General features: G+C 43.3%; 1 protein-coding gene across 1 annotated transcript in view; it reads right to left on the reverse strand.

Annotated features, from left to right (window-relative positions):
• MDN1 (midasin AAA ATPase 1) overlaps positions 1-27,310 on the reverse strand; it is a 354,267-nt gene that overhangs the window by 162,890 nt on the left and 164,067 nt on the right. The window contains 10 exon segments of the mRNA XM_040347762.1: positions 3,751-3,883; positions 5,271-5,384; positions 5,562-5,782; positions 9,211-9,407; positions 9,694-9,842; positions 16,207-16,412; positions 17,129-17,245; positions 23,623-23,782; positions 24,995-25,265; positions 25,359-25,622. Of these exon segments, the coding sequence (XP_040203696.1) occupies positions 3,751-3,883; positions 5,271-5,384; positions 5,562-5,782; positions 9,211-9,407; positions 9,694-9,842; positions 16,207-16,412; positions 17,129-17,245; positions 23,623-23,782; positions 24,995-25,265; positions 25,359-25,622 (1,832 nt within the window).

Below are 27,310 nucleotides of genomic sequence, written 5' to 3' on the forward strand. Positions count from 1 at the left end.
CTTCGATCCCTGAACCTACTTGGTCCGTGTCCAAGAGGTCGTCCAATTCCCCTGAGGAAAGGACCTCCTCTTCTGAGGGTCCGCGCTCGGGCGACGGAGATCTATTCCGCTTACTGCCCCGCATAGCTGCGGATATCATTTTTTTTTTTTTTTCCCATGCTTTTCTCATCTCTTTTAAAGAGGTGAGTAATACCTCCTCCGTGACCATCTTAGGGTTGGACTGACCCGCGTCAGCTCCAGCCCCAGATCCCGATGGCCCCAAGGCTCCCTGTAGGGAAAACAGCGGCATACCATGGTACAATACCGAGGTACACCTGCTACCTATTGGTATTTGGAACTATAAAAGTTAATTGTCCAAACACCTGTTTGGGGGATAAAAAAATGCTTCCTCTCCCCTAGATGACTTTTTTTTTTTTTTTTTTTTTCGTTTTTGTTTCAAATCCAGGAAAGAAAAAACATTCTGTCCCCCTGAGTAGTATTGCAAAGAAAAACTATGAGATGGAAAAGAAACAGCCTATTTCTAGGCTTGACAAAACAGTCCTCTGAAGACTGCAATATCCTTTCTGGCCACTGTGTGTCCTCGGCGCCCCGTGCTGCCGCTCTGGTCTTTCTCCTCAGTTCCAACTATGGACCAAGTCCGAAGTATTGATGGAACAAACAAGGAAGGGCCGCCCCTTCCTTTAAGCCACTGACCCGCCCTTCCCCCCCCAGCAACCTCAAACAGGAAATGCCCCTCCCGACAGGGGGGGGGGGGGATTTTGGGAGGAAGGGACCTCTCTGTTCCAAACTGCGGCCTGCAGCCTGGAACCATGAGGAGGCCAGCGTTTTGCCTGCTTGCAGGCTCTGAGGAGGAAGACTGAATGGAGCATCGCCTGGAGGCCTGCAGGTAAGCAAAGCTCTCTGACACACACATATATTTTTATATAACACAGGCCCCACTCAATGCTTTTCCAACACTACAAGGGAGGTCACATCTTATGGGGAATAATACATAGAGAGCCATCCTATCTTTATGATATGTGACTAGTTTGCCAGATGCAGTGCATAACTTTAGGCATGTCCCCTGTGACCCCCCAGAAAAAAAACCTGCTAAGAACCAAGTTCCGCAAGTTTTCCCCTCACTTACCTGCTCCATGCCGCAGGACTTTGCCAAGCAAGAGGCCCAATCTTCCCCCATCTCCGTGGGGATGTCTAGACCTTCAGGCCCTGGGTTCCTATGAAGGATCCACTGTCCTGGGCCCATATAGCACCCTGGCAACAGAAAACTTTAGGTACCCAAAGGTTTCTAAGTTCTGGGCCCAGGGTCCAGCTCTCTAAAAAGAAAAGCATTATGGGCTATACCCCAAGGGTTTGGGGTCCGGTTACTGACCACTTTAGCGCTGAGGCTTTTTTGGACAGAACCGGTAGCTCACCTAATCCCAAGGATGCGGAGGCAAGCTAAACCATGACTAACACCTAAGACACTGGCGTAAAAACTGAGGTACTCCTCCTATGGGAGGGGGTTATATAGGGAGGGGCATTTCCTGTTTGAGATTGCCAGTGTCTACACCTGAAGGTACTCCATATAACCCATATAGTAATGAATGCCGCTCTGTGTCCCGTGATGTACGATAAAGAAAACACCTGTTATCTGCCCCAAAGCAGCTCAAGTTCTTTTTTGAGCTTAAGACGTTTTTCAGGCATTTCACATCAGGTGACAAAACACTCAGATGTGAACAGGTGCCATTGAAATGAATAGTATTTAGCTTGTTGGGCGTTTTTCAGGTGTTTTACAAGCTTGAAAACTCAGGTGTGAATGCAGCCTAAAACACACCCTATGAGATATTACTTGACATATTTCCCCAAAATGCACATTATTGATTTGGATTTTTTTTTAAAGAACAATCTATATTTGAAGGGGGTAGTCCTTTCTTATTCTGCATATCAACCACTAAGCCATATGAAAGTACTGATCTTTATATAGTCTCATAAGGTTTGCTTACAGATAAAAAAAATACCATTAACCACTAAATTTAGTAATCAGGAGCGGCATTGCCTGTGGCCATCACCATTTTAAAATGCACAGAAATGATGGGTAAACTGAAATATTTGAGTCATTCTGTTATTACCTTTTGTAACCAGCTACAACCGCCAAACTAAATATACGCGCCAAATATTTTACACGTGTGTATTTTATTAGGTGCGGGCTAGCTGACTTCAACTAACTCTGCACAATCACAAGACTAGTCAGATTTTCTTCACTAAACAGAAGTGCCACATGCTTTTTAGTAACCATAAATTAATCATAAAGGGGAGGATGGTGAGGATGGGGTCTTGAGATTTAAAGTGTTACTAAACCCAAAACCTGCATTCACTATATCTGGTCCCCCACAGTGCAGAAATGCATTTATATTAGTAAATATAAACCTGATAAATACCTTATCTCATCAGCAGTATATAGCAGCCTTGTGAATTGGATGGCCAGCTTCACACTGAGCGACAGCAGCACTAAAGTGCTGCTCAATTTAGCGTCATTTGAGCTGTGATTTTCGGCCACTAGCGGGACGCTTTTAACCCCCACTAGCAGCCTAAGAAGGGGTTGAACACACCCGTGTTGCGGTGCTTCCGAAGCACTTTTTGGAAGTGCTGCACATTAATTTCAATGGGCAGGGCCTTTTGGAAGTGCTGTATACAGAGCTCCCAAAAATACTTATTTTCCCAACAACCCGCAAGCGCGCCGCCCCAGTATAAAAAGTCACACTGAAATTAATAGGAGGCGGTTTTCATGCGTTATTTAAAAGCCATTTCTAGCGCTAAAAACGCCTAAAGAACGGCCTCAGTGTGAAAGTAGCCCATCAGTTCCTAGTAAAACTTGTAGGCGTTTTCATTCTCCCCTGGATCCTCTGTCTGGACAGTGCCGATTGGCCCTGTTCTGATCATTTGCACCCTTCCCAAGAAAGTAAAAAAAACTCTAGCAATACACAAACTGAGCATGCACAGCCTGTCCCCTGGCTGTGTAAATATGAGGTTATTTGGAGGCAGAGGAAGGAGGAGGATCAGAGTGATGGGATCAAACACCCTTTACACAATGCAATGGATTAACCTTTGAGGTTCCAGTGAGTAAACCAAGCATGCTTTTACTGCATATCCAGTATTGTGGATAACACTTTAACCTCAAAAGAGGTCTCTAATTTACCAATACCATTATATTAAATACATTTAGTATATTTCAGCAACTACCAGCAATGTTTAAGAGGTTGTAAGGGCAGAAGAAGTTTTTTAATCTTAATGCATTCTATGCATTACAATAAAAAGCCTTCTCTGGGTAGCAGCACCTTTAATACTTACCCAAAATCCATCTCTATCCAGCGGTGTCCTCGAGTCCCTTGGCCGTCCGGGACTCCCACCTCCTGATTGGCCAAGACAAAGCAGTGGCACCATTGGCCAACTGACTATGACAGCAGCAGGAGCCAATCAGGAGAGAGAGGGGGTGGGGCCGAAACGCAGCTCTGTGTCTGAATGGACACACATAGCTGCAGCTTGGTTCAAGTGTCCCCTTAGAAAGTGGCTTACTGTGGGGGAAGTTGACGGAGGGGCCAGGAGCAGGGAAGGGGACCTGAGAAAAGGAAGATCCAGGCTGCCCTGTGCAAATCCACTGCACAAAGTATGTATAACATAACATTTTTTTTATTTTAAAATAATAAGACTTTACAATTCCTTTAAATTAAAGGGGAAAGAAAAACACAACATACTATCCCATATTAAGTTTACCTGTTTGTGACATTGTCTAACATGCTAAATAGTTCTTTCTCAGGTTCCATGCCTGGGTCATGGCTAAGGGAATGTTTCACAAAGTCCAATAATTGCATATTCCAGCGAAGATCAAATGGAATGCAAGTGTCATCTGACAAGAAAAAAAAAAAAAGATATACTTTTTGACAAACATTATGGGGTATTATTTATAAAAGCAGTGCATGCGATATTAACCCATCACTTCTGGTAAATCAATTAAGGCATATGCATCAGACGATACAACTGAAATTAATGTTTGGTGAATGTCTCATTCTCAGCGCTATATATACACCCCTATGTTTATAATCAGATACATATGCTCTCATAAGCTCTATTTGCCAAGAAGAAAACTCCTTAAATTCCTTTCTGTGCTTAAAAAAAAAAAAACCCTCCTATACTTTACAGACAAGAAAGCCGCCATCTTAGCCACTGTTTGATCTGCAGTTGCCATGGTACTGCACATGTGATCAGTAATGACACCAGCCATTTATTGGCTTGACAACTTGTTTTTAGAGCAATAGCATGCCTTTGACACAACTGCTTGGGAAACCATTAAGCCTCCATTCACACCGGTGCGACTTGTCATGCGAATTGACAGTTTCAAGTCGCATGACAAGTCGCACCCCATTGTCCGCAACTAAACTGTTCACATCACCATGACTCATGTAGCAATTATGAAAAAGGTTCTTTCGCTACTTTTTACAGATGTTGTTGCGACTTGAAGTGAATTCTGTTAAATGAAGTTGCAATGAAATCGGCAGTGCAAATTGTGTAAGCAATTTATGACAACTGGATAATTGATCCAAGTCTAGACTTTTTGTTTGAGTAAAAATTCTCAATGCCTTGAGTAAATCAGAAAAAAAAATTGTAAAATATTAAAACCAAAACATATTGAAGCTTACCAATTCTTACATGTTCGGCTTTATTAGTTTAATTTTAAGGCTTTCTTTCATTATCCATCTGGTAATCCAGCAAGTCTGTTTTTCACAGCACAAATGTTTATCAGTTTACATGGATGAGACAAACTACTTACCACTGGCAGGAAAGATAACATTTTATTTGATCACATTTTGTTTATTAATGTAAAGCATTTATCACAAAGGGAGAAAAAAAAAAAAAAAAGAAAACTGGATTATACAATTGTGTCTCACTAATGCCGGAGGCATTACTGGCCAGATCATGAGATGAAAACAGAGGGGAAAAGCCAAGGAAAAGAAAACTGATGCAGCCACCCTATTCAATGATTAGTAAGCTGCAAAAAAAAAAAAAAAAAAAAAAAAAAAAACACATTTAGTTTTGGGTTTAATACCGCTTTAAGGAACCCAGGTGCAGATCTGAATGTACAGAATCCGTTACTTTGAAAAATTATGAGCCATTCCACCTTCAGATAAAACCTTTGTTAGCTGTAATAATTCGAGATCAACATAAAAGTGACAAAGGAAAACTTTTCGTCTGAATTTGAGTTTTTCTTTATGTACACATGCTATTAAGCCACCTACCTAAAATGAATGTCTGAATGAGTTTCAGTGTGCTGCTCATTTCCTTAGGTAATGGACTAGAGTAAAATTTGCTCAAAGCATGTGCTCCAGCATCTATCTCCGTATGGATCTGATCTGTTTAGATTTAACAAAAAGAAAGTGTAAGTCATTCTATAATAATATTAACAGAAACACGTTTGCAAGACACCAAACATACAAAGATCAATATGCAAAAATGTACAGATTACTGTATATACAAACCACACACACATTACAAAAATAGACACAAGGCACACAGCAGAAATTTCATACCCATTTCCTCAGGAAGAACCTTTGCCAAGTGGCACAGCCAACGCATCCTTAGCATCCAGTCTACTGAGGTAGATTTCTCCAAAATGAGTTGGACAGACTGCCGAATAACCACAGGGTCATCCATCCACTGAGCTTCCAACTCTACAGCATCAAAATTAAGGCTGTCTGAAGGATAGGATTGTCCTATCTTTTCAAGATCTTGCAAAGCAAGAGGGTAAGTCCTGTACAGGGACAATAAAATAAAAATTTCTTTAAAACTACGAAATTCACTGAATTACTATTATAGTAAAACCTCACGACTAAAGTGGAATTCCAGGGTATTAAAAAATAAAAAATAACAGTTTTGATGTTTTCTGGGTCCAGCTTAATTACGTCCAATTCTTTATACACTACACTATGTCTGGAGGGTTTCAGGGGATGCTAAACAAACTTAATGCCGCAAACCAGTTGACTTGGCACTTATGATCATCAGTTAAAGGGGGAGGGACACTGTTCCTGTGTAGCTAGTGGGCGTATACAGGATGGAAGGAGCTGATCATAGGTTCATGCCCAGTGTTCTCATCAGTAATGATGCCATTGTACATCCTTAATTTATAAGATAAGGGAAAAAAATAAAAATAAAACTATTCACAAAGGCCCTAGTGGAAACAAAGCCTTAACCACTTAAGGACCGGAAAATTTTCACCCTTAATGACCAGGCCAATCTTCTGGGACACGTCACAGGTCCCAGAAAAATGCCCGACCATTGAGGAGGCGCTGTGCACACCCAGTTGTGAAGCCCACACTTGTAATGCCGGCGCCAGGAAGGAGAGAGGGAGGAAACCGACGATTCGGGCAGCTGCATTGTTGGATCCTGGGACACACGTGTGTTTATTAAAAAGTCAGCAGCTACAAAAACAACTGAAACTCTGCTTTAGACTCTTAACCACTTCAGCCCCAGAAGAATTGGCTGCCCAATGACTTCTTTTTTTTTTGTGCATTGCGTTAACTGACAATTGCATGGTCGTGTGACGCTGTACCCAAACAAAATTGATGTCCTTTATGTTCCCCACAAACAGAGCTTTCTTTTGGTGGTGTTTGATCATCTCTGCAAAACATTTTTTGCAGAGATGAACATTTTTTTTTCTTTACTTTTTGCTATAATAAATATCCCCGATTTAAAATAAAAATAAAAAAAATCTCAGTTTAGGTTGATATGTATTCTACATTTTTTTGGAAATAAAAATCGCAATAAGCGTATATTGGTTGGTTTGCACAAAAGTTATAGCGTCTACAAAATAGGGGAGAGATTTATAGCATTTTTATTTTTTAACTAGTAAAGCGGCGATCAGCGATTTTTATTGGGACTGCGACATTGTGGTGGACACATCGAGCACTTTTGACAAATTTTTGGGACCATTGGCATTTATACAGCGATCAGTGCTATAAAAAAATGCACCGATTATTGTAAAAAATTCACTGGCAGGGAAGGGGTTAACAGTAGTGGGCGAACAAGGGGTTAAGTGTGTTCCCTAGTGTGTTTCTTGTTTCAATATTTTTATTGAAAAGAATGGTAATACAGACAGTATAATGCATCAATAAGGTAACATGACATGAAAGGTTGCAGCCGCAGTGTACCAAAGGTCATATGAACAAAAGAAACTTCCATAACCACATTAGAATTTCGCAAATCATGGCGAGAACCTGCTTGACATGAGACTAGTCATCGGTGAAGGGAGACGAGAGGGTGCGACCTCGGGGTCGTGTGGGCAGCTTGTCGTACCAAGGTTAGTCAACAGCAAAGTGGCGAGCCAATCTAGCGATGTAGGATGGTGAAACACATCCAATAGGGAAATGTAAAGAATACGAAATGTGTCTGGGAGGGGTCAGGAGGGAGCCAGTGCAAAATAGATCAAAGGGGGTCCGCGTTAGGAGTATTCTGCATAGTTTATTAAAGGATCGGGACCTGGCAGATCAGGGGGGGGAGATGAGTGGACCAGATGGGGAGGGGGGGGGCATGAATTAGGCAGGTGTGGGGAGTATATAGCTGTACAATTTTTCACTTTCCCGCCACAGCTCTCGGGAGTCCGTTAAGACATGGCCGTCTTATAATCATCAGTCGAGGTAAAGTGTATCCAGCAAGCCCAAGATTCAGTATATTTAGAAGGTGTGTCGTGTGCCTGATGGATCAGGTTCTCCATATCTGCAATCTGGTTTATATGTCTGAACCACTCAGCCATAGTCGGTGGTTCCAGAGCCTGCCATTTCACAGGGATGCAAAGTTTCGCTGCATTGATCATGTGCATTGCCAAAGAACGGGAGTAGGTCTTCGGGGGTATGTTGGAGTGGTGGAGCAGAAACTGTGCTGGTGAGAAGTCTAGGTCATATGTGGAAATACCGTTGGTGAGGCGATGGACCTCTTTCCAGAACGGAAATGTGTAGTAGGGAGCCCACCTCTGCTCCACATCTCCAACACAGTGGGAAAACAGAGGGGTAGATGGTGTGTAGACTTAGGGGGGTCCTGTACCATCTTGAAAATAGTTTAAAAGCTTTCCCTAGTGTGTTTCTAACTGTAGGGGGAGGGGACTGACCTAGAGGAAATGCAGATTGTGATTTCTAGCTATTAGGTACTCACAATCGGTCTTCACAGAACAGGGATGTGTGCATTCACACACACACACACACACACACACACACACACACACACACACACACACACCTGTTCTGCCTCTCCTGCTATCCCACTTAAAGTGACCGACTTGCAGCTAAGACAGTTTGTGGGATCGTGCCGACCTGCCGCCGTATAACGACAGTGGCTGGTCGGCAAATGGTTAATGACCGATGTGCTATATTTGCTGCACTTGCGTACATGATCACTCACAATGGCAGCATATGGACAAAAACAGCAATGTTTGCTATGGTGGACAGTTTATCTTCTATTTAGGTAAAAATAAAAATTCAAATCTGAATGTCACTAGTGGCATTAACTTTGCTATTATGACATTTTTTTAAAGCCTTTTTCATAGAAAAACTTAAGGAATAAAGAAAACCTTGAAGATTACCTTAAAAAAAGTATATGCATTATACTTGTTTTACCTATTGATTTGTCAAAACTGTCAGTTTATGTCATTGCACGTTACACGCTTGCTCCTGATGAGTGATGCAAAGTCGCAAAACGCGTTGCACCAACAGGTGTCGTGTTTCACTCACGTGTTATAACAGTGTATTTTCTACTGTACCAATTGTTCATAGCCAAGAGACATTGGGTTCCATTATCCAACATATGTTTGCCAATATTTTATGGATTGTTGATGAATTATATATTCAATGTATAATAAAGTATTATTTACTAATATATATATACATACACACACACACACACACACACACACACACACACACACACACACACATATATATATATATATATATATATATATATATATATATATATATATATATATATATATATATATATATATATATATATATATATATATATACATACACACACACACACACATATACTATTATATACACTATACTAAACCTTATCCCTCACATACTTCATTTAAAGTCCCGCTCTCTTTGCATATTAATATAGGGATTGAGGCTAATGACCAAGTCCCAAAAATCCCCTTTCCCCGCTAGTATATGCATTATACTTTACCTGTTGTTTTGTAAACTGTGTCGGTTCAACACATAAAGGAGAACTTGTCCATCCCTTAGAATAGTAGACAACTGAGAATCTTCAGTACAAAAAAGAGCAGAAGGCACTTTGTCTGGCCACAGACCGACTGATAACAAACAGCTTTTGTCTTTAGGTGCAAGGCTAGAAACATGTCTTTCAATAATTTCTTGCACCTGCTACAAAACAAGAACATAAGCAGATTTACTGAAATGCTTTATTTCTGAATGGAATCACTAGTAAATGATTTATATCAAACACACAAAATCACAGCCATGCAGGAATGTCTTAATGAGTGTATGGCAAGCCCTAGAAAGCTGCACATTTTGGGTGGATGGGACAAATATTTACTTGTGTCCCTCACACAAACTGGTTAAATAAATTGCTTAGTATTTTTTATTCCAGAGTGCTAGGGTTTTCCCATATAACATCAAAAACGATGAATCTATACAAGTGAAAGCTCACCTTCTGAGCCAAGAGAGAGCGCTGGGAGTAAATGAACACCTCACTACAAGATCTTTGAAAAGCCTGTTCCAACCCAAGGCCTCTTTGTAGCTGTTGGGATATCAGAGCAGCAGCATGGAGCAGGTAAGACAGAGAGCTGCAAGGGGAACCTGGAAACACATAAGGGTACAGTAGACATTCATGTTAAGCACAAATGATTATTTTGGAAAATTCAAGGCAAATTACTTTCCTTAAACAATAAGAGTTGCTAAATCACCATCACTTTCTACACTTCAGACAATAAATACTAAAACAATATTACAAGAAGAAAAACATAAAAGTATATCTACAGTGGGGAAAATGTAATCCCCTACAGATTTTGGAAGTTTGCCCACTTACAAAGAAATGACGTGTATATAATGGTTATCATAGGTTATTTTAAATGCTAAAAACAGGATATCAACAAAAAATCCAGAAAAAAAACACACAATACAAAGGTTATAAATTGAGTTGCCTTTCAGTGAGTAAAAATAGGATTTTTGTACTCACCGTAAAATCCATATCTCTGGAGTTCATGGACGGACACAGCAGCAATTGACCTTAGGGTGTTATCTACCTTCCTTTCAGGAGATGACTAGGCAGAAAAAAACAGCACTTCAAGTGTTAAAACACTTCTCTCAGTATAGCACCTCCCAGGGGGCGGGTCCCCCGGGTACATCCCTCTCTCTGCATCATGCAGCCCCAGTTCGTAAACAAGCAGTACAAACAAAGGAGGGGAGGGTGCTGTGTCCATCCTTAAACTCAGAGAAATGCATTTTACGGTGAGTAAAAAAATCCTATTTTCTCTTACGTTCATGGACGGACACAGCAGCAATTGACCTTAGGAACGTCCCCCCAAGCAGTGTCAAAAAATTTTGAGGGGTGGGAAAAACACAGCAAACCAAACTTCACCCCAAACAAACCAGAGCTCCTCAACGGAGGAACTTCAACCTTAAACAGCCGCCTGTAAAACCTTGCGGCCAAAGGAGGCATCCGAAGATGCACTCACATCCACCTTGTAAAACTTTGAGAAGGTGTGGACTGACGACCAGGTCGCTGCCTTACACACCTGTAAAACAGACCCTTGATGGCGAAAAGCCCAAGAGGCACCAATCGCCCTGGTCGAATGCTCTGGAACCTGAAAGGGAGGCGCCCGCCTTTTTAGGGCATAGGCCTGGAGCACAACCTGTCTGATCCACCTAGAAATGGTGGCCGACGAGACCGCCAGACCTTTCTTAGGACCAGTCACCGACACGAACAGTGAATCAGATTTCCGAAACGGAGCCGTAGCTGAAAAGTACACCCGTAGGGCTCAAACCACGTCCAAGAAATGCAACGTGGCTTCCTTCGGGTTCTTCGGCCGTGGACATAGGGATGGCAAAACAATGTCCTCATTAATGTGAAAAGCCGAAACAACCATTGGAAGGAGCACGGCCACAGCACCACCTTATCCTTGTGGATGACCAAGAAAGGAGCCTTGCAAGACAAGGCCGCCAGTTCAGATACCCGTCTGACCGAAGTAGATGCCACCAGAAACACCACCTTCTGGGACAGAGTCAACAAAGGAATCTTTCGAATGTCCTCAAACGGAGCCTCTTGAAGCACCGAAAGGACTAAATTCAAGTCCCATGGAGACAGTGGAGGCCGCACAGGAGGGGCCACATGCCGAACCCCCTGCACAAACGTACGCACCAGGGAGTGCGCCGCCAATGGTCGCTGAAAGTAAACAGCCAGAGCCAAAATCTGACCCTTAACCGTACTTAAGGCGAGAGCCTGATCCACTCCACGCTGTAAGAACAGCATAATCCGGGACATCACGTATGTACGAGGGTGCCATTTCATCTCTTCACACAGAGATGTAGGCCTTCCACGTACGATGGTAAATCTTTTGTGACGTAGACTTCCGTGCTTGTAGCATGGTAGAGATCACAGAGTCATTACAGGCCTCGGTCCTTCAGCACCTGGCTCTCAACAGCCACGCCGTTAAATCCAGCGACTGTAAAGCAGGGTGAAAGATAGGACCCTGCGACAGAAGATCTTCTCTCAGAGGTAGACGCCAAGGGAAGTCTTCCACCAGATGCACCAGGGACCGCGCGGCCAATCCGGAGCGATTAGGATCGTTCATATCCCCTCCACTTCCACTCTGCGCAGCAGGCGAGGAAGAAGCTTCAGGGAAGGGAAGGCGTAGATTAGGCGATAGTGACCCCATGGCGCCACCAACGCGTCTGACGCGTCCGCCCACGGGTCTCTTGACCTGGCCACGAACCGTGACACCTTCCGTTTGAGACGGGACGCTAGAAGATCCACGTCTGGAGTGCCCCATTTGTGGCACAGACTCTGAAATACTTCCGGTGTTGCGACCATTCTCCTTGGTCTAGCGTTTGGCGATTTAGGTAGTCGGCCTGCCAGTTCTGCACCCCCGGAATGTACATAGCTGTCACTGCGGCCGAGCTCCGTGTGCCCCCCTGATTGACATACGCCGTGGCGTTGTCGGACTGGATGCTGACCGGTCAGTCCTGCAGACCCAGAGAGGCACAGTCGGATCGATCGGAGCTCCTGGACATTGATCGGTAGGCGGGACTCCTCCTGAGTCCATCCAGAACTTTTGCACTTTGACAAAACAATTGAGAGCCTTGAGGTCCAGGATTGGACGGACCCCTTCCTTCTTGGGGACTACAAACAGTTTGGAATAAAACCCCTGAAACCGTTCCGTTGAGGGAACCGGTACAATCACTCCCCTTACCAACAGATCCTGAACAGCCCCTGACAGGGCCTCCCGGCGTTTTGGAGGAAGCTGGAGGTTGGAAGGAAAAAATCTGTTTGGTGAACAAGAGAACCCAGAGGAAACTACTTCGCAAACCCATCGGTCGGAAAGAAGAGACCTCCACCGAGCCGCAAATTCGCGAAGCCGGCCCCCCACCCGAGATGCAGGGGCACACCTTCATGCAGAAGCAGGCTTGTCCGCAGGCTAGTTGGGCTTGCGGTACCAGGTGCGCTTTTGTCCTTCAGCGGGCGCCTTTGCACCCTGGAAACGTTTTCCTGCGGCACCTGGGGGGCAAAAAAAATGCCCCCACCTCACGGCCGCCACCCAGAATGCAGGAAGGAGGGAGAGAGGAAAGCAGGGCGGACCCTCGATCGACCTCCACGGGAATGCACCAGCCGAACCACCATGCCAAGGCAAGGGGAAACTACTTACCCATCCTGCGACCACTGGCTGGAGGCATTCCAGACAGACCCAAAGTCCGCAGCAGTTATGGCATGGCTGTCGGCCCGACACACTGTGACTCGGCCATAGAGACCGGCCATATGTGTGCCCTGGAGCGTATAGCTCACCGGCCACCCTTGGAGCAACGGGGCATGTCATGGACGGCTCAGCGCGTAGCTAAATTCCGGCACATGCTCGATGGCCGAACATGGGGGGACTACAAGGATCGAAAATCCAGCTTGTCACCCAGTCGGCAGTTGATTGAAGATCCCAGGATCCAAAAATGAAAAAAAAAAAAAAAAAACTAAAAGCGAAAAAAAAAGAAAAAAAGAAAAAAAAAAATCGCAAAAAATCTCCAGAGCACATGGGCCCAGAGGAGCCAAGTCTTCTCCTTACGCTAGGCAGAAAAAAACTGGGGCTGCATGATGGAGAGGATGTATCCGGGGACCCGCCCCCTGGGAGGTGCTATACTGAGAGAAGTGTTTTAACACTTGAAGTGCTGTTTTTTCTGCCTAGTCATCTCCTGAAAGGAAGGATAATAACCCTAAGGTCAATTGCTGCTGTGTCCGTCCATGAACAGAAAAGAAATAAGTACTGGCTCCCTCAGACTGGCTAGAGTATGTGCTCATGTCATACACAGACTAGTCCTGTCAATTTAAGGTGCTCCTGATGATAACTTGTTATGTGTATAAACACCTGTCAATGGAATCTCTACCATTCAAACCCACCATAATGGCAAGACCTTAAGATCAAACGACAAGGGACAAGACTGTAGACCTGCACAAGGCTAGGATAGGCTACAAGACCATCAGCAAGAAGCTTGGAGTGATTATTTGCAAATGGAAGAAATAAAAAATAACAATCAATTGCCCTCAGTCTGGAGCTCCATGTAAGATTTTGCCTCATAGGGTAAAGATGATCACCAGAAAAGTAAGGGATCAGCCCAGAACTACACAGGAGGAGCTTGTGAATGATCTCAGAGTAGTTGGGACCAGTCACCAAACCAACCATTACGACGCCATGGATTGAAATCCTGCAGTGTCCGCAAGGCCCCCTCCTCAAGAAGGCACATGTACAGACCCATCTGAAGTTTGCCATTAAACATCTAAGGCTCCATGCACACTGGCTTAAAAAAAAAAACTTTGCTTCTACAGGAGTTTTGTGTTCTGCCTGTAGAAGCGGCTCAATGTTATCCTATGTGTCCATGCACATTAGGACGTTAAGAAGCATATTTTGAGTTTAACGTTTAGAGGCAGAAAAAAAACCTTCTCATTCCTGATTGAAGCTTGGAGGCAGAAAAAAACGTTAAACTCTCCTAAACTCGTCTAAACTTTGTACAAAAAAATGCTCCATATGGATGTTTTTTTACTCCAAAGAGAACAGATGTTTTTTTTAATCCCAGTGTGCATGGAGCTTAATGATTCAGAGAAGGATTGGGAAAAAGTGTTGTGGTCAGAGGAGCTCTTTGGCATTAAAAGTACAACTAAATGCAAAACATTTTTTTTGGAAAGTGCAGAGAGATTAGAACACCATCTGGTTTTATTGCTGTATATTACCCCATTAAGGAGATTCACGCCCTCTGAGTGTCCCATTTACTATGATCAATGAAAGTGAAGGTAAAAGAAAATCCCAAATTTTGGGCCGTCATCAGATAATAGAGGGGGAAATCTTCCAATAGGGACACTAGATTTGGTAACCTGGGGTCTCCAAGGAATTCCCTACATTTGCACAGATTTCTCCCCCACTTCCAGTTTGACGATGAGACAGCAAGTGAAGGAAAATCTCCCCAATGGGACACGGATAGCGGAAAAAAAGAAAGAAATTGACAGTGGTTATAACCCTCCCTTACTCTATTAAAAAAAAAAAAAAAAAAAAAAAGCTTTGCCTATAGTTCTACTTTAACTCAACTTGTCGTGTTTGGAGGAAGAAAAATGCAGACTATGACCCAAGAACACCATCCCTACAGTCAAGCACGGAGGTGGAAACATCATTCTTTGGGGCAGTTTCTCTGATAAACAGGCTGTTTACCGCATTGAGGGGCCAATGGAGGGGGCCATGTATTGTAAAATCTTGGATGAAAACCTTCATCCTTCAGCCAGAACACTGAAGATGGGTAGTGGTTGTATCTTGCGGCATGGCAAATGACCCAAAACATACCGCAGAGGCAACAAAAGAGTGGCTCAAGAAGTACATTAATGTCATGGAGTGGCCTAGTCAGTCTCCAGACCCTAATCCCATAGAAAATGTATGGAGGGAGCTGAAACATCAAGCTGCCATGTAAATTTAAAGTGATACTAAAGGCTTTTTTTTTGCTTAGTTTGGTTGGTTTTGCACAGAGGAGCCCTGAGGCTCCTCTGCTCAGGTCCCTTGCCGGAGATCCTGGCCCATCCTACCAAGTGCCCCCACAGCAAGCAGCTTGCCATGGGGACACCCAATCCGTGCCGATGCTGTGTGCGTCCTTTCAGACACAGAGCCACTGCCCACTCTATGTCCAGATTGGTTCACTCATTTTAATAGTAGTGGGTGTCAAGGGAGCCCACTGCTGTGTGTCTGCCAAACATGAGGTAGTGTCCGGGACAGCTGAGCCTCTTGTACAACATGGCTGGATTGAGACTGGCCCAAGGGAGCATTAGAGGGGTTGCTGCACACAAAGAATGCATTAAGATAAAAAAAACTTCTGCCTTTACAACCGCTTTAAGGATTTAGAGAAGATCTGTAAAGAAGACTGGACCAAAATCCCGCCTGAGGTGTGTAACTGGTAACTACAAGAAATGTCTTACCTCTGTGCGTGCCAACAAGGGTTTCTTCACCAAGTACAAAGTCATGTTTTGCTTGGGGATCAAAAATGTATTTTACTCACTAAACGGCAACTCAATTTATACCATTTGTATAGTGATTTTTTCTGGATTTTTGGTTGAAATTCTGTCTCTATTTAAAATACACCTATGATAAAAATTATAGACTCTTCATTTCTTTGTAAGTGGGAAAACCTTTTTTTTTTTCCTTGGATAAAGTAGCAATTGAGGCAGAAAAAATAAGATCTCACTTTTGACTTCTGGTAACCCATTTCTCTGACTACACTTCAACCAGAGCTTACGTTAATGGGCACAATTCCGAGGGTCATTAGTGAAGTATAACATATTAGAATAAAATGATATTTTATGTTTTTTCTACTCCAACAATGGCAATAGTCAGAGACTGGATTATTGAGTGTGATGACAAGAAAGTCAGAACACACGAGATGAACTATAGTAGTAAACAGAAATGACACGATTGTTGCTACTACTTACCAACTACAGTTTCCTTGATGTCAGCATGCACTGCTATCAAAGCATTGCATATGTGGTCTCCAATAATGCCAAAACCATGTAATAAATTCTTGATGTCAAAAGAATCAAACACGACTCCATCATCTCCAGAAAGAAAAACTTCAATACCCCGATTCCTCATAGCTCTGGAGATTTCCCCATGGGAAGGATCCATTGAGAAAAACAGCCTGTAAAACATAAGTAATGAAAGCAATTGTGAAGTTCATTTCATTATAAGGGGGATTTTAATACAATCTGGCTGCTTTCACACTGGGGCACGGTAGCGGCGCTTTACCATCAGTTTTATGGAGCTATTCAGCCGCTAGTGGGGTGCTTTTAAAACCACCCACAAATCGCTGCTTTGCCGGCGGTTCGACCACGCTGCCAATTCATTTCAACGCTCCAACGATGCTGCTTGCAGGACATTTAAAGGGGTTGTAAAGGTACAATTTTTTTTTCCCTAAATAGCTTCATTTACTACAGGAGAGTCCGGACGCTCTCTACATTGCAGATAAAGGAGCCGATTCCCCTGTAGTCCAAGGGAGGGGGCGAGCGCAACACACCAGGGAGAAAGCCTTGCATTACGGTGTGTAGTTACAGACAGAAGAACAGGAAGTGAGGATTTCTCAGAAGAAATAAGGACATTTAAAAGCAAAATCGAAGGATGAGGTAAGTGAAGGAGGACTGCACTAAGGTAAAGGAAGCCATTTAGGGGGGGGGGGGGGGGGGTACCTTTACAACCCCTTTAACGTTCTGCCAGGGCATTTCCTCAGTGTGAAAAGCCCTCAGGCTTTCACACTGACACTGCAGGGGGGCCGTTTTTCAGGCACTTTACAGACACTATTTTTAGCCCAAAAGCACCTTAAAAACGCCCCAGTGTGAAAGGGGTCGTATATACACATACCTGAAGTTCGGGTGTGGTGTTATAGTTGGAGTACTTCCATCAATGACTCCCCTCTCACTTACAGTGAGAACACCTCCAGGCTCCAATAGTGCATTAAGGCGATCCAGTACAGAGGAGCTGTAAAATAAAGTGAAAGCAATATTTACACATTTTAAAAGCAAACTATAGTAAAGCGAAACAAATTTACACTCATTTGCTGTAAGGGTGCATTCACACCTGAGCGTTTTGTAGCCTAAAGCTCCAAAACGCTAGGAGGGGAAAAAATCTATTATTCTCAATGGTGATGGTTCACTTCTCCACTCCAAAACGTCTGAAGCTCAATGCCTGAAGCTCAAACAAGATCTGGACCCTTTTTTTTCCGCTCGAATTGAGCCGATTTGGGCTTTTTGAACGTTTGAATTCCCATAGAAACTAATGGAAATGCTAGATTCAAGCGTCTAGCGCAACAACAAGCGTTTCTACAGGCGTTTTGTTGCTTTAATCTGTTCTGTGAAATAGAATATTCACCCAGGAAGAAGATAAAAAAAAAAATCTAAAAACATAGCAACAAATGATGAAAGATGATAATTTTTCCTATTGGCTAAAATAAAAAAATGACGAAGTTCAAAAACGTCGGACAACGCTGTATGCAAATGCGCCACAAAAACGTACACCAAAACGCTACGCCCAGGTGTGAATCCGAAGATTCAAAACAATCTGTGCAATAGTATCAGCTTCAAGCTCTTTCTGGTTGCCAGCCTCAGAGTATGTACTTTTAGAATAATGTCAGCTTCTTAATTTTGATACTGACACATTGCCTTTAAAGCTAAACTCCAGGCAAACAGCTAATTAAACAGATCAAATCGACAAAAAGGATTGTATTTCAGTATATCCAATTCGGAGATTGCAGGGTATACACACAGCGTTTGACAGCAGGGAGTTTCCCCTCCAGCATCAGAATACACTGCTCAGCGCTGTAAGAATTGGCTGCAAGCACTAATTGAATGCTGGTTTTTGAGGGGGACCCTTCAACAGAAGCTAGTTGATAAAGAGGGAAATCCTTGCTTTTCAGAATAAAAGGGCGCAGTGAAGGAGCTTCATACACATCACTTGTGCAGATGCAGGGATCTGAGCGTTTGTTTTCATTCAACCCGAATACGGAGCTGCAGTATTTTGTCTTTTACGTCTGCCTGGAGTTCATACCTAAAGTGGTTGTAAACCCTTTCTCACACCCAGGGAAGCGAAAAGCAAATAGGTCTTTTTTTTTTATTTTTTATTTTTTTACAACCCCACAAAGCAGAAGGCAGGGAGCTGAAGTTACACTGTACTAGAGCTCTGAGAACTGACTGGAGGGTTAGGGTTTAGGTTTCCCTTTGAATAAAAGATGAGCTTTGGCGTGTTGGCACAGTGCAGAGCGCGCCAGGAAGTCGGCACTGCGCTGATCACAGGCAGGGAGACATTTCCCGATCACTGCAGCCAAGCATCGGGAAATGTCTCCCTCTCTGTCATTAGCGCAGCGCCGACTTCCCCTTTAAGAATAAGGCTAGGACTCAGGCATTGGGAACAGGGACCTCCCCAGAGGTCAAAGGTCAGAAGGTGGGTTCCCAGAGAGCAAAGGTCACGAGGCGTGGCTGACGCACCCCCACCAAAATGTACCGCCTACCCCATTGAAGTTAGGGAATGAACAAGTCGGGGAAAAGAACAAGTCGGCTCACACAGCACACAGGAATGGTGCAGAATTGAGCATATGACTCCTCACAGGCTGTGTGCTGGAGCTCTTTTACCCCATCACCTTTTTATATCTTGTTGTCCGAAGTGATTCATGCTGATGGATGAACAAGGCAGCAGAAATAATGAAGTGTTTTGGATTGAGGCAAGCAAACAATATAAAAGGCTCTGTCTGCTTTGTTCATATCTCATTTCAGAGATTTACAACCATTTTAGGCAGCAGAGTATTGTACCATGTCAGTCATCAACAAAAGCAGGAAATTTAATTTAACCACTTAAAGCGGAGGTCTACCCCCCCCCCCCCAAATAATTATATATATATATATATATATATATATATATATATATAGGCAGATTGTCCTAATCTGCCCATTCACAAAGCGGCGCATGCTCGCGCAGTAGGAAAGCTTCACTGCCCGTTTCCCTTAGTGAGGATTGTGACAGCAATACCCAGTCCGAGGGACTTTAGTCATACATTTTTAGGCCAAAACATATTCAGTCACGTGTCTTTGGGTAAAAAAGAAAAATGTCAATAAGCGTATATTTATTGGTTTGCACAAAAGTTATAGCGTCTACAAACTAGGGTAAATTTTCTGGAATTTATGCAGCTTTTAGTTTATGACTGTCTATCTCATTTCTTGGGGTGCTAAAATGGCAGGGCAGTACAAACCCCCCAAATAACCCCATTTTGGAAAGTAGATACCCAGAGGAAATTTCTGAGAGGCATGAGGCATTTCTCCATTCAAATCAATTGATCAGTGACATGCCCACCATTAGAATACGGCCCTGCATCCACCCACTTCTAATAATGGGCATACAATAAATATATGCGGAAGCATATGGGAGATTCGCCCCTATGCTTTGCATATATGCTCTTTTTTTAACTGTGGTGGTGAAATCCCCTCCTACAGAACTGAATTCACGGCTTTACATATCGTGAGAGAAAACCCTGTTGCGGTCAGAATAAAAAAGCCTGTGCTGCAGCTGAATGGTGTACCTGCAAAGTAAATAGTCAATAAAACAAAGTAACTTTACAATATCACAGTAGGACATACCATACCTGCAAAGCAAATACAATAAAACATTACAGTTATGCATAAAATACAGCAACAATAGCGTGAGAATAGAGAAAAGAAATATAAGACAACTATTTTTGGCTTTATTTTTTGGCACTTTTATTTCAACTGTAAGCATTCCAGATTAGGGTCTCAAAATGTGATGGCCATCTCATCTTTCGAGACCCTGAGTGATAGTGTGCCCTAGGACTGTGCAGTGCGGTTCCGTATGCCAATACTCCCCTAGTGTGTGGTAGCGATGGAAACATTCACCAATGCAGAGACCAGGTTGGTCAAGACAGGAGGGGCAATAATAGCGGGTGTTACACCTATATACGTGTTTTCGACAGACATGGCATCTTCTTTGGGCAGGGGGACCACGGAGGACTTCTGGAAAGTGCCTCTCATGCAGTCGGCTCCCTGCATTTGCATTGGGAAGTTGGGAAACAGCACCATCTGGAAACAGGGCTGTGATGATCACTTCTTTGAATTTTAGGACGGATCCAGTTCATCCTAACATTTTGTCTAGCACATAAGTGTTCAGCAGAGGCAATTAAATTAGGTATACAGACATTTTTTTTATACCAGCGCCTGGCTCTACAAGCAATTGCGTATTTTGCCATCTGGTCATTGAAGTCCATCCCTCCCATGTTAAAGTGGGGGTTCACCCTCAAAAAAATTTCTATCACATCACATGGAGTCGAGCCATCCTACCGACAGAATGCCGGTGTTTTTTTTGTTTTTTTTCTCAGCACATACCTCGTTATCACGATTTTCACCTCACGGCAATCCCGCGGGACTGGGCGTTCCCAAGCACTGCCTGTGATTGACAGGCTTCCGAGCGGCGCATACTGCGCGTCACAGTTTGCCGAAAAAACCCGAACGTCGGTGCGGCTCTATACGGCGCCTGCGCACCGACGTTCGGGTTCTGTCGGCAACCTGACACGCGCAGTATGCGCCGTTCGGAAGCCTGTCAATCACAGGCAGTGCTTGGTAACGCCCAGTCCCGCGGGATTGCCGTGAGGTGAAAATCGTGATAACGAGGTATGTGCTGAGAAAAAAAACAAAAAAAACACCGGCATTCTGTCGGTAGGATGGCTCGACTCCATGTGATGTCAGAATTTTTTTTTTGACAACCACAAACACCGGCATTCTGTCGGTAGGATGGCTCGACTCCATGTGATGTCAAAAAAATTTTTTGAGGGTGAACCTCAACTTTAAGGTTGTATTTGTGGACACGCAGGGGCTTCACAACAGCAGTCGCTGTTGGAATTTCGACTGTCATATATGCGTGAATGGAGGACAGAACGAAAACATTCCGTGTGTCCTTCCACTTCACTGCAATTTATTACATCTCAAGCAGGCTCTCTTTTTCCCCCATTTAAGTTGGGACTCTATAAGCCATTGGGTGATGTCCCAGCAATTCGATCGCACGGTGCCACAATCAAAAAGGGTGTCTAAAAAGTGGCACGCTTGTGTAATAATTGTGGTAGCACTTTCCGAATAAAGGTGACACCAAGTTCCAAACCAATCTTACCGCTGTTCCCCATGTATTCTGGGCAGTTGGAGGGCTCCACAGTGCTGTATTTTCCCTCAAACCATAAAACTACATGTATAGCCTGTTTCCCCTGTCACAAAGCTTATACAACTTGACCCCATATCTGGTACGCTTGCTGGGGAGAGACGGTTTGAAAAACAAGCGGCCAGAAAACGTAATCAGGGACTTATCAACGTAGACAACTTGATCGGGAATAAAAAAGGCTGTGAATTGTTGGTTGAAGTGGTTTACGAGGGGCTGAATTTTGTGCAGTCGATCGTATCCAGGGTATTGCGTGAACTGCAATATCTGCTTGTATCAGGTCCTGGTCACGGAAGCAGAGAACACGGGCATGTGATGAATTGGGTCAATGGACTAATATGACCGCAATGCACACTTTTTAGTAGTGCCTATGAGGAGGGATATATGCCCAGAAAAGTCTTAAATTCGGGAACCATAATAGGTTTCAAGGAAAATTCTCTGGCAAGGGTCAACTGCAGATTTGCAGCGATAAATGGACCAGTGTCCACAATGAATCTGTAGAGATCTGCTGTAAAAAAACACAGCCAACAGTCATCAAGAGAAGTAAAATCGCCCGTTTCCACCTGATTTACGGTTTGGCCAGTGAACGGGAGGGGGGGGGGGGGGGGTACGGGCGTTGCAGAAGTGGAGGACTCTCAATCAGGATTGGATAAACGCAGTGGGTAGGACACTATGCACCTCAACAGAAGAACAGGGTCGAGTAAGCTTGACCTTAGCAGGGAACACTACGCCATTGTCAGAGCCATCCATAATCATGTCCTGCTGCTCTCTACCGGTTTGTATACAGTTTAGACATTGTGGCCTCTAAATTTATAGGTACAGCTAGTGCGACTCATGGGCAAACGAGCACCTGGTTGTCAGACTGCTTAAATCACTACCAAAAATTTAAATGTTAGCATTCCTCTGCCAACACTGCAGTTGTGTGCTGCATTTTGTAAGTGACAGTGAACTATTGATACGGAACATGGGTGGGCTGGGCAGAGGGGCTAACCGCAGGTGCTAGCAGGTGTCTGGGCACACTAATATAGTCCTTATCAGATCAAAGATATTGATCCATATAAACACTATCCTAACTAGTAAGGAAGGTCAATGGTGTGTGCGTGGGTCTTAGCGCTACTGGCACTAATCTGATGCTGCCTGGGATTGACGCTGACCTAACCGACACTAAAACCTGTACTGGGGCGATCAGGGGGGTAAAACTATCAGGTCAAGGAACGGCTATGGAACGCTCTACCCACGGACATCCACTTGGAAGAAAACCATCTGGCCTTCAAAAAAAAAAAACGTAGTGCGGGAACCTTGCAAAGTCGCTGCGACATGAGTCGTGGCAATTTGAACGGTTCCATTGCTGACAACAGGGTGTGACTATTCATGCGATTTGGAGATGTCAAATCGCACCGGTGTGAACAAGGCTAATCTTCAAACAGTTTATACATAAAACAAACATACAAATACATATATGTTCTTAGACCTAGTTCACTGTGAAATTGCATCATTTTGGAGCAATTTCAAAGCCGCTGGTTAGTGCAATTTTATGTGCGGCTTGCCGTCATCTGAGCGATTTCATACACAGATGTCAATGCAAGTAGCAGATGAAATTGCTAAAAATAGCCTTTCAAATCAGTGCAAGTCGGAGTCGCACCGATTTGAACGTTCCCATAGGAACAAATAATTATGCGATTTTCAACGGTCAAATCGCATGATAAGTCGAAACAGTGTGAACAGGGGCTTACTGACCTGAGCAGTGTAGCTGTAACAACAACATAAGATACACTGATCCAGATTAAGATTATAAAGCCTGGACAAAACTACTAGTCCCCGCCCCCTTAACTCGGCTGGGATATAACGGGGAAAAAAAGGAGGAGCACGCTGTGCTATTGTGTTCAGACAGGGGGAATGCAAAAACTGAAACAATACAAAAACTGATCAGTGTGAAATGGCCCTTACTAAGAGCATTTAGAAAACAAGTGTGCGCCAAAACTTTGAACTTCAATCCATGTTACGGTTGTTCATATAATTTGAAGTTAACACTGGCAATGTGGGAAACACCAAGTTTTCTGTGTTAAATCAAATCTTAACATTTGAAATTCGCCAAATATAGTCAAAATTGGTCATTACTGTAGATTAAAAAAATGTAATAATCAATAACTTACCTGCAAAAGTTGACATTATCCATAAGTAACCAGTCCCCAGACTGTAGAGCTTGAACCAGCATTCCATCCACCCACTCAAAGGTCCCACTGCTCTGTCCCTCTACTGAATTAAGAAGCTGGTCCTTAAAGTAGTGTAAATGGTCCAAAATGGCAGTAAACTCTGAAATTGGTACCCGAAAAAAAAACATGTCATTTATTTCATGCAATAATTTTTTCCAGTAGTATTTATTGCTCATCACATTTACAACAAAAGAAAAGTAGCAGTTAAAGTAAATGTTCCCCATGTTCTTGTATATTGGTAAAAAATTGCAACTTACAAGGCCTATTGCACACTATAGCTTGAAAAAGTTCACCAAGCCTTTTGACCTTATAAGTTCACTGAGCTAAAATACAGCCAATTGTAATGTGCCAATCACTGAGCAATCGTCAGTAGAAGGAATAAAAAAAAAAAGGGAAAAATCTGCTTCACGGTTTCCCAGCTGGAATAATCAAACTTCGATAACTGCTAGTGCTTTTCCCACATCCCCATATAGAAAACCATCAAGGAAAACATCTATTCAACACTCATTCTTGCCTAGATTAGGATTAAAAAGAAACAAAATCATGCATGGCCAACCCTGAGGCATGTTCATGGGGGGGACAGGAGATCAGTTCAACAGTGTATGCTGCCCATTACCTTGGGTAGGGTACAGAATATAGGACAGGTGTAGGCAACCTGGAGCCCTCTAGCTGTTGTGACAGCAGCTGTGCTGCCAGTTACAATTACTCCCAGAGGCATGATGGGACTTGTGGTTCTGCAACAGCTGGAGGGCCCCAGGTTGCCTACTCTGGATAGAGAGTATTGGCATTATTTAAGGTACAGGCGGTCCCGGATTACAAAGATAGGGTCTGTAGGTCTGTTCTCAAGTTGAATCTAAGTCGAAACAGGTAAATTTTTTAAGCTCCAGCCAAAAAAAAAAAAACTATTTTTAAGCTTTTTATATAGCATAGGGAAGGATTAACATTCCTGTAACGTTTTTTTTTTTGCTGTCTGCGCCTCATTCAGAAGATTTCACCTCACTTTCTGACCCAATGACAATTGGCTTTTGAAAATGTTGGGTTGTTGTGGAAACTAAGATTGGTGATAAAGCTTCAGTGGAGACACCTTTTTACCATAATAACTCTTACAGGAGTGAGTTTCCCTTCCTAGGGGTAGATTTCCTATCACTTCCTGTTGTCTCCCTCCGTTTGTAAGCAAGAGTAATTTGCAACTAGGGGACCGACCGCCTGTATAGGTCAATTCTGTTGTTCCAACAAGGTAAGATGTTTTTCGCTAAATTGCATCAAGACAACTTTTCCCACACCATGCGAACACATGAATAGGATTTCATACCTGCTTTTGAAAAGGAGTTGAGTTTTCCATTCAGTCTCTGGATTTGCAGCAGAACTGTCTCTAGTTTGTTAAATAGTTCTGTAGTAATGCCTCTGCCACCTTCTGCTACTGTTTTGGGCTTGTGATTAAGGTTCAGATGGCTCCAGGATCGCAATAAAATTTCTGTCTCATCTGAAGAGAGGTCTGAAGCAAGGAGACCGTCTCTTACTAGGGTTGTGACTGCATTTCCTACCTTCTCTAGGAGCTGCTGCCATGGTCTGTTTATATCCGCCTAAAACAGGAATTTGTATTAAAATAAAATCAAAACCAACCAGAACTTCCTAGTCAAACTAAAAATATTTACAATCACAGATTATATATGCACCTGTTCAAATCCACCGAGGAGCTCTGTAGTATCCATAGCACTATTCATGGCCATAACTTTCAGCTTGTTGCCTGTCAGGAAAGCCAGAAGCTGAACAAGGCTAGTTTTCCCTGAAGCTGCAGGACCCACGAGGATAACCATCCAGTTCATCTCCACACACTTCATAACTCCTTCAAGTGATTGTAGAGAATGATGAAGAAGAGACAGATTTGTTTGTGAAGCAGGAGGATATTCCGTGCACCGGGCAAGAAACGAGTAGCCAACCTGAAGGTTAAAAATTACAAAAACACATTACACCCAACCAACCGAAAAAATGACAAGACATAACACCTGCCAAGTTAAAAAAAAAAAAAAACATTCCTAGCTCCATAGCAGCAAATCCTAAATTTGTACTGTATATACAGTGGAACATCGGATTGCGAGTAACGCGGTTAACGAGCGTTTCGCAATATGACCACTGTATTTTAAAAAATCGTGACTCGGTTTGCGAGTGTTGTCTCACCAAACAAGCATGATTCAGGCCAAAATCGGTGTGCAGCGCCGCTTTTGGCCTAAGGTGGGGGGCGCCAGAGCCGAACGCAGCTGATCGCAGACGATCGGCGCAGTTCAGAAATGCATGGAAAGGCCCGAGGACAGCACAGCTCAAAAATCTTAAGTAGGAAGTCTTGCTGAGGTCAGCTGAAGTGTCTTCCGGCCTTTTCGGCTGTTTCCAAGGCTCTCCGGCGCCCCTCCGGCCGCATGCGGTATTGCATCACATTGAAGTCAATACGGAACAAATTTTTGTTTCCACTGACTTCAATGAGGAAACTCACTTTGATATGCGAGTACTTTGGATTACGAGCATTCTCCTTATGCTCGTAATCTGAGGTTCCACTGTATTTGTATATGAATCCACCAGTGGGACCCAAGGAAGTTGCCAATCCCAGTGTAGGTATGAAATAAGAAAATACCCCCTAAGGTAAATAGGGACTTTAAAGGCAATAAAAGGAGAAGAAATATAAAGAAATATATGAAAATACTATTTATTGATAGAACTATAAAAATATTTAGGTGCAAACATCGCCACTGGTAGAACTAATAAAAACAAAGTACAATATTTGATCGTTGGTGCGTGGTATTTGTGGATATTCAGCCCAACGCGTTTCAGGACAACTGTAGGGTTCCTTCATCAGGGCCATTCAAAGCCAGGTGTAACTACCATAGCACATTCTGAAAACAAAACAAGAAAAAAGAAACAAAATAGAAAAACAAAAAAAAAAAAAGAATTGCACATAATCATCATGAACAGGGGCAGAGAGCAGGAACATCGTTGAGGCTGGGATTGGGAAATCACCTACCGATCAAAAGAACTAGTACTGCATATACCTCTAGGCGCTATGCCGACTGGTGGGGTGCGGCCGTGGAATCACAGAGGATGCCGAGGGGAGAGTACAGGATAGAAAGATACTTAACTAAGAGTAACCAAAGTTTTACGTGGCTAGGCACAGATTTATTCAAAACACAATATAAATGGGTAGCACTGATGGAACACAAAGTTCCTGGCACTGAAACGCCTGAAAAGGTTTATAAGCAGACACCCATACTAAGGATTTTGCCCTATTGGATAATATTGGTCTTTCTTTGTCTGGAAAGACAAAGATTCCTACTTAAAGATGCTATTTTTTCCTTTTCAGGTGTTTGTGTCAGGAGCTTTGTGTTCCATCAGTGCTACCCATTAAATTTGGGCTCTGAATAAATCTGTGCCTAGCCACGTTGAACTTTGGTTACTCTAAGTATCTATTTCTATTCTGTACTCCCTCATGGCATTCTCTGATTCCACGGCCACACCCCACTAGTTGGCATAGTGTCTGGAGGTATATGTGCTAGTTCTTTTGATCGGTAGGTGATTCCCAAGCCCTGCCTCAACGATGTTCCTGCTCTGCCCCTGTTCATGATGATTATGTGCAATTTGT

The sequence above is a fragment of the Rana temporaria genome, chromosome 4, assembly GCF_905171775.1.
Source record: "Rana temporaria chromosome 4, aRanTem1.1, whole genome shotgun sequence".
Classification (NCBI taxonomy): Eukaryota; Metazoa; Chordata; class Amphibia; order Anura; family Ranidae; genus Rana; species Rana temporaria.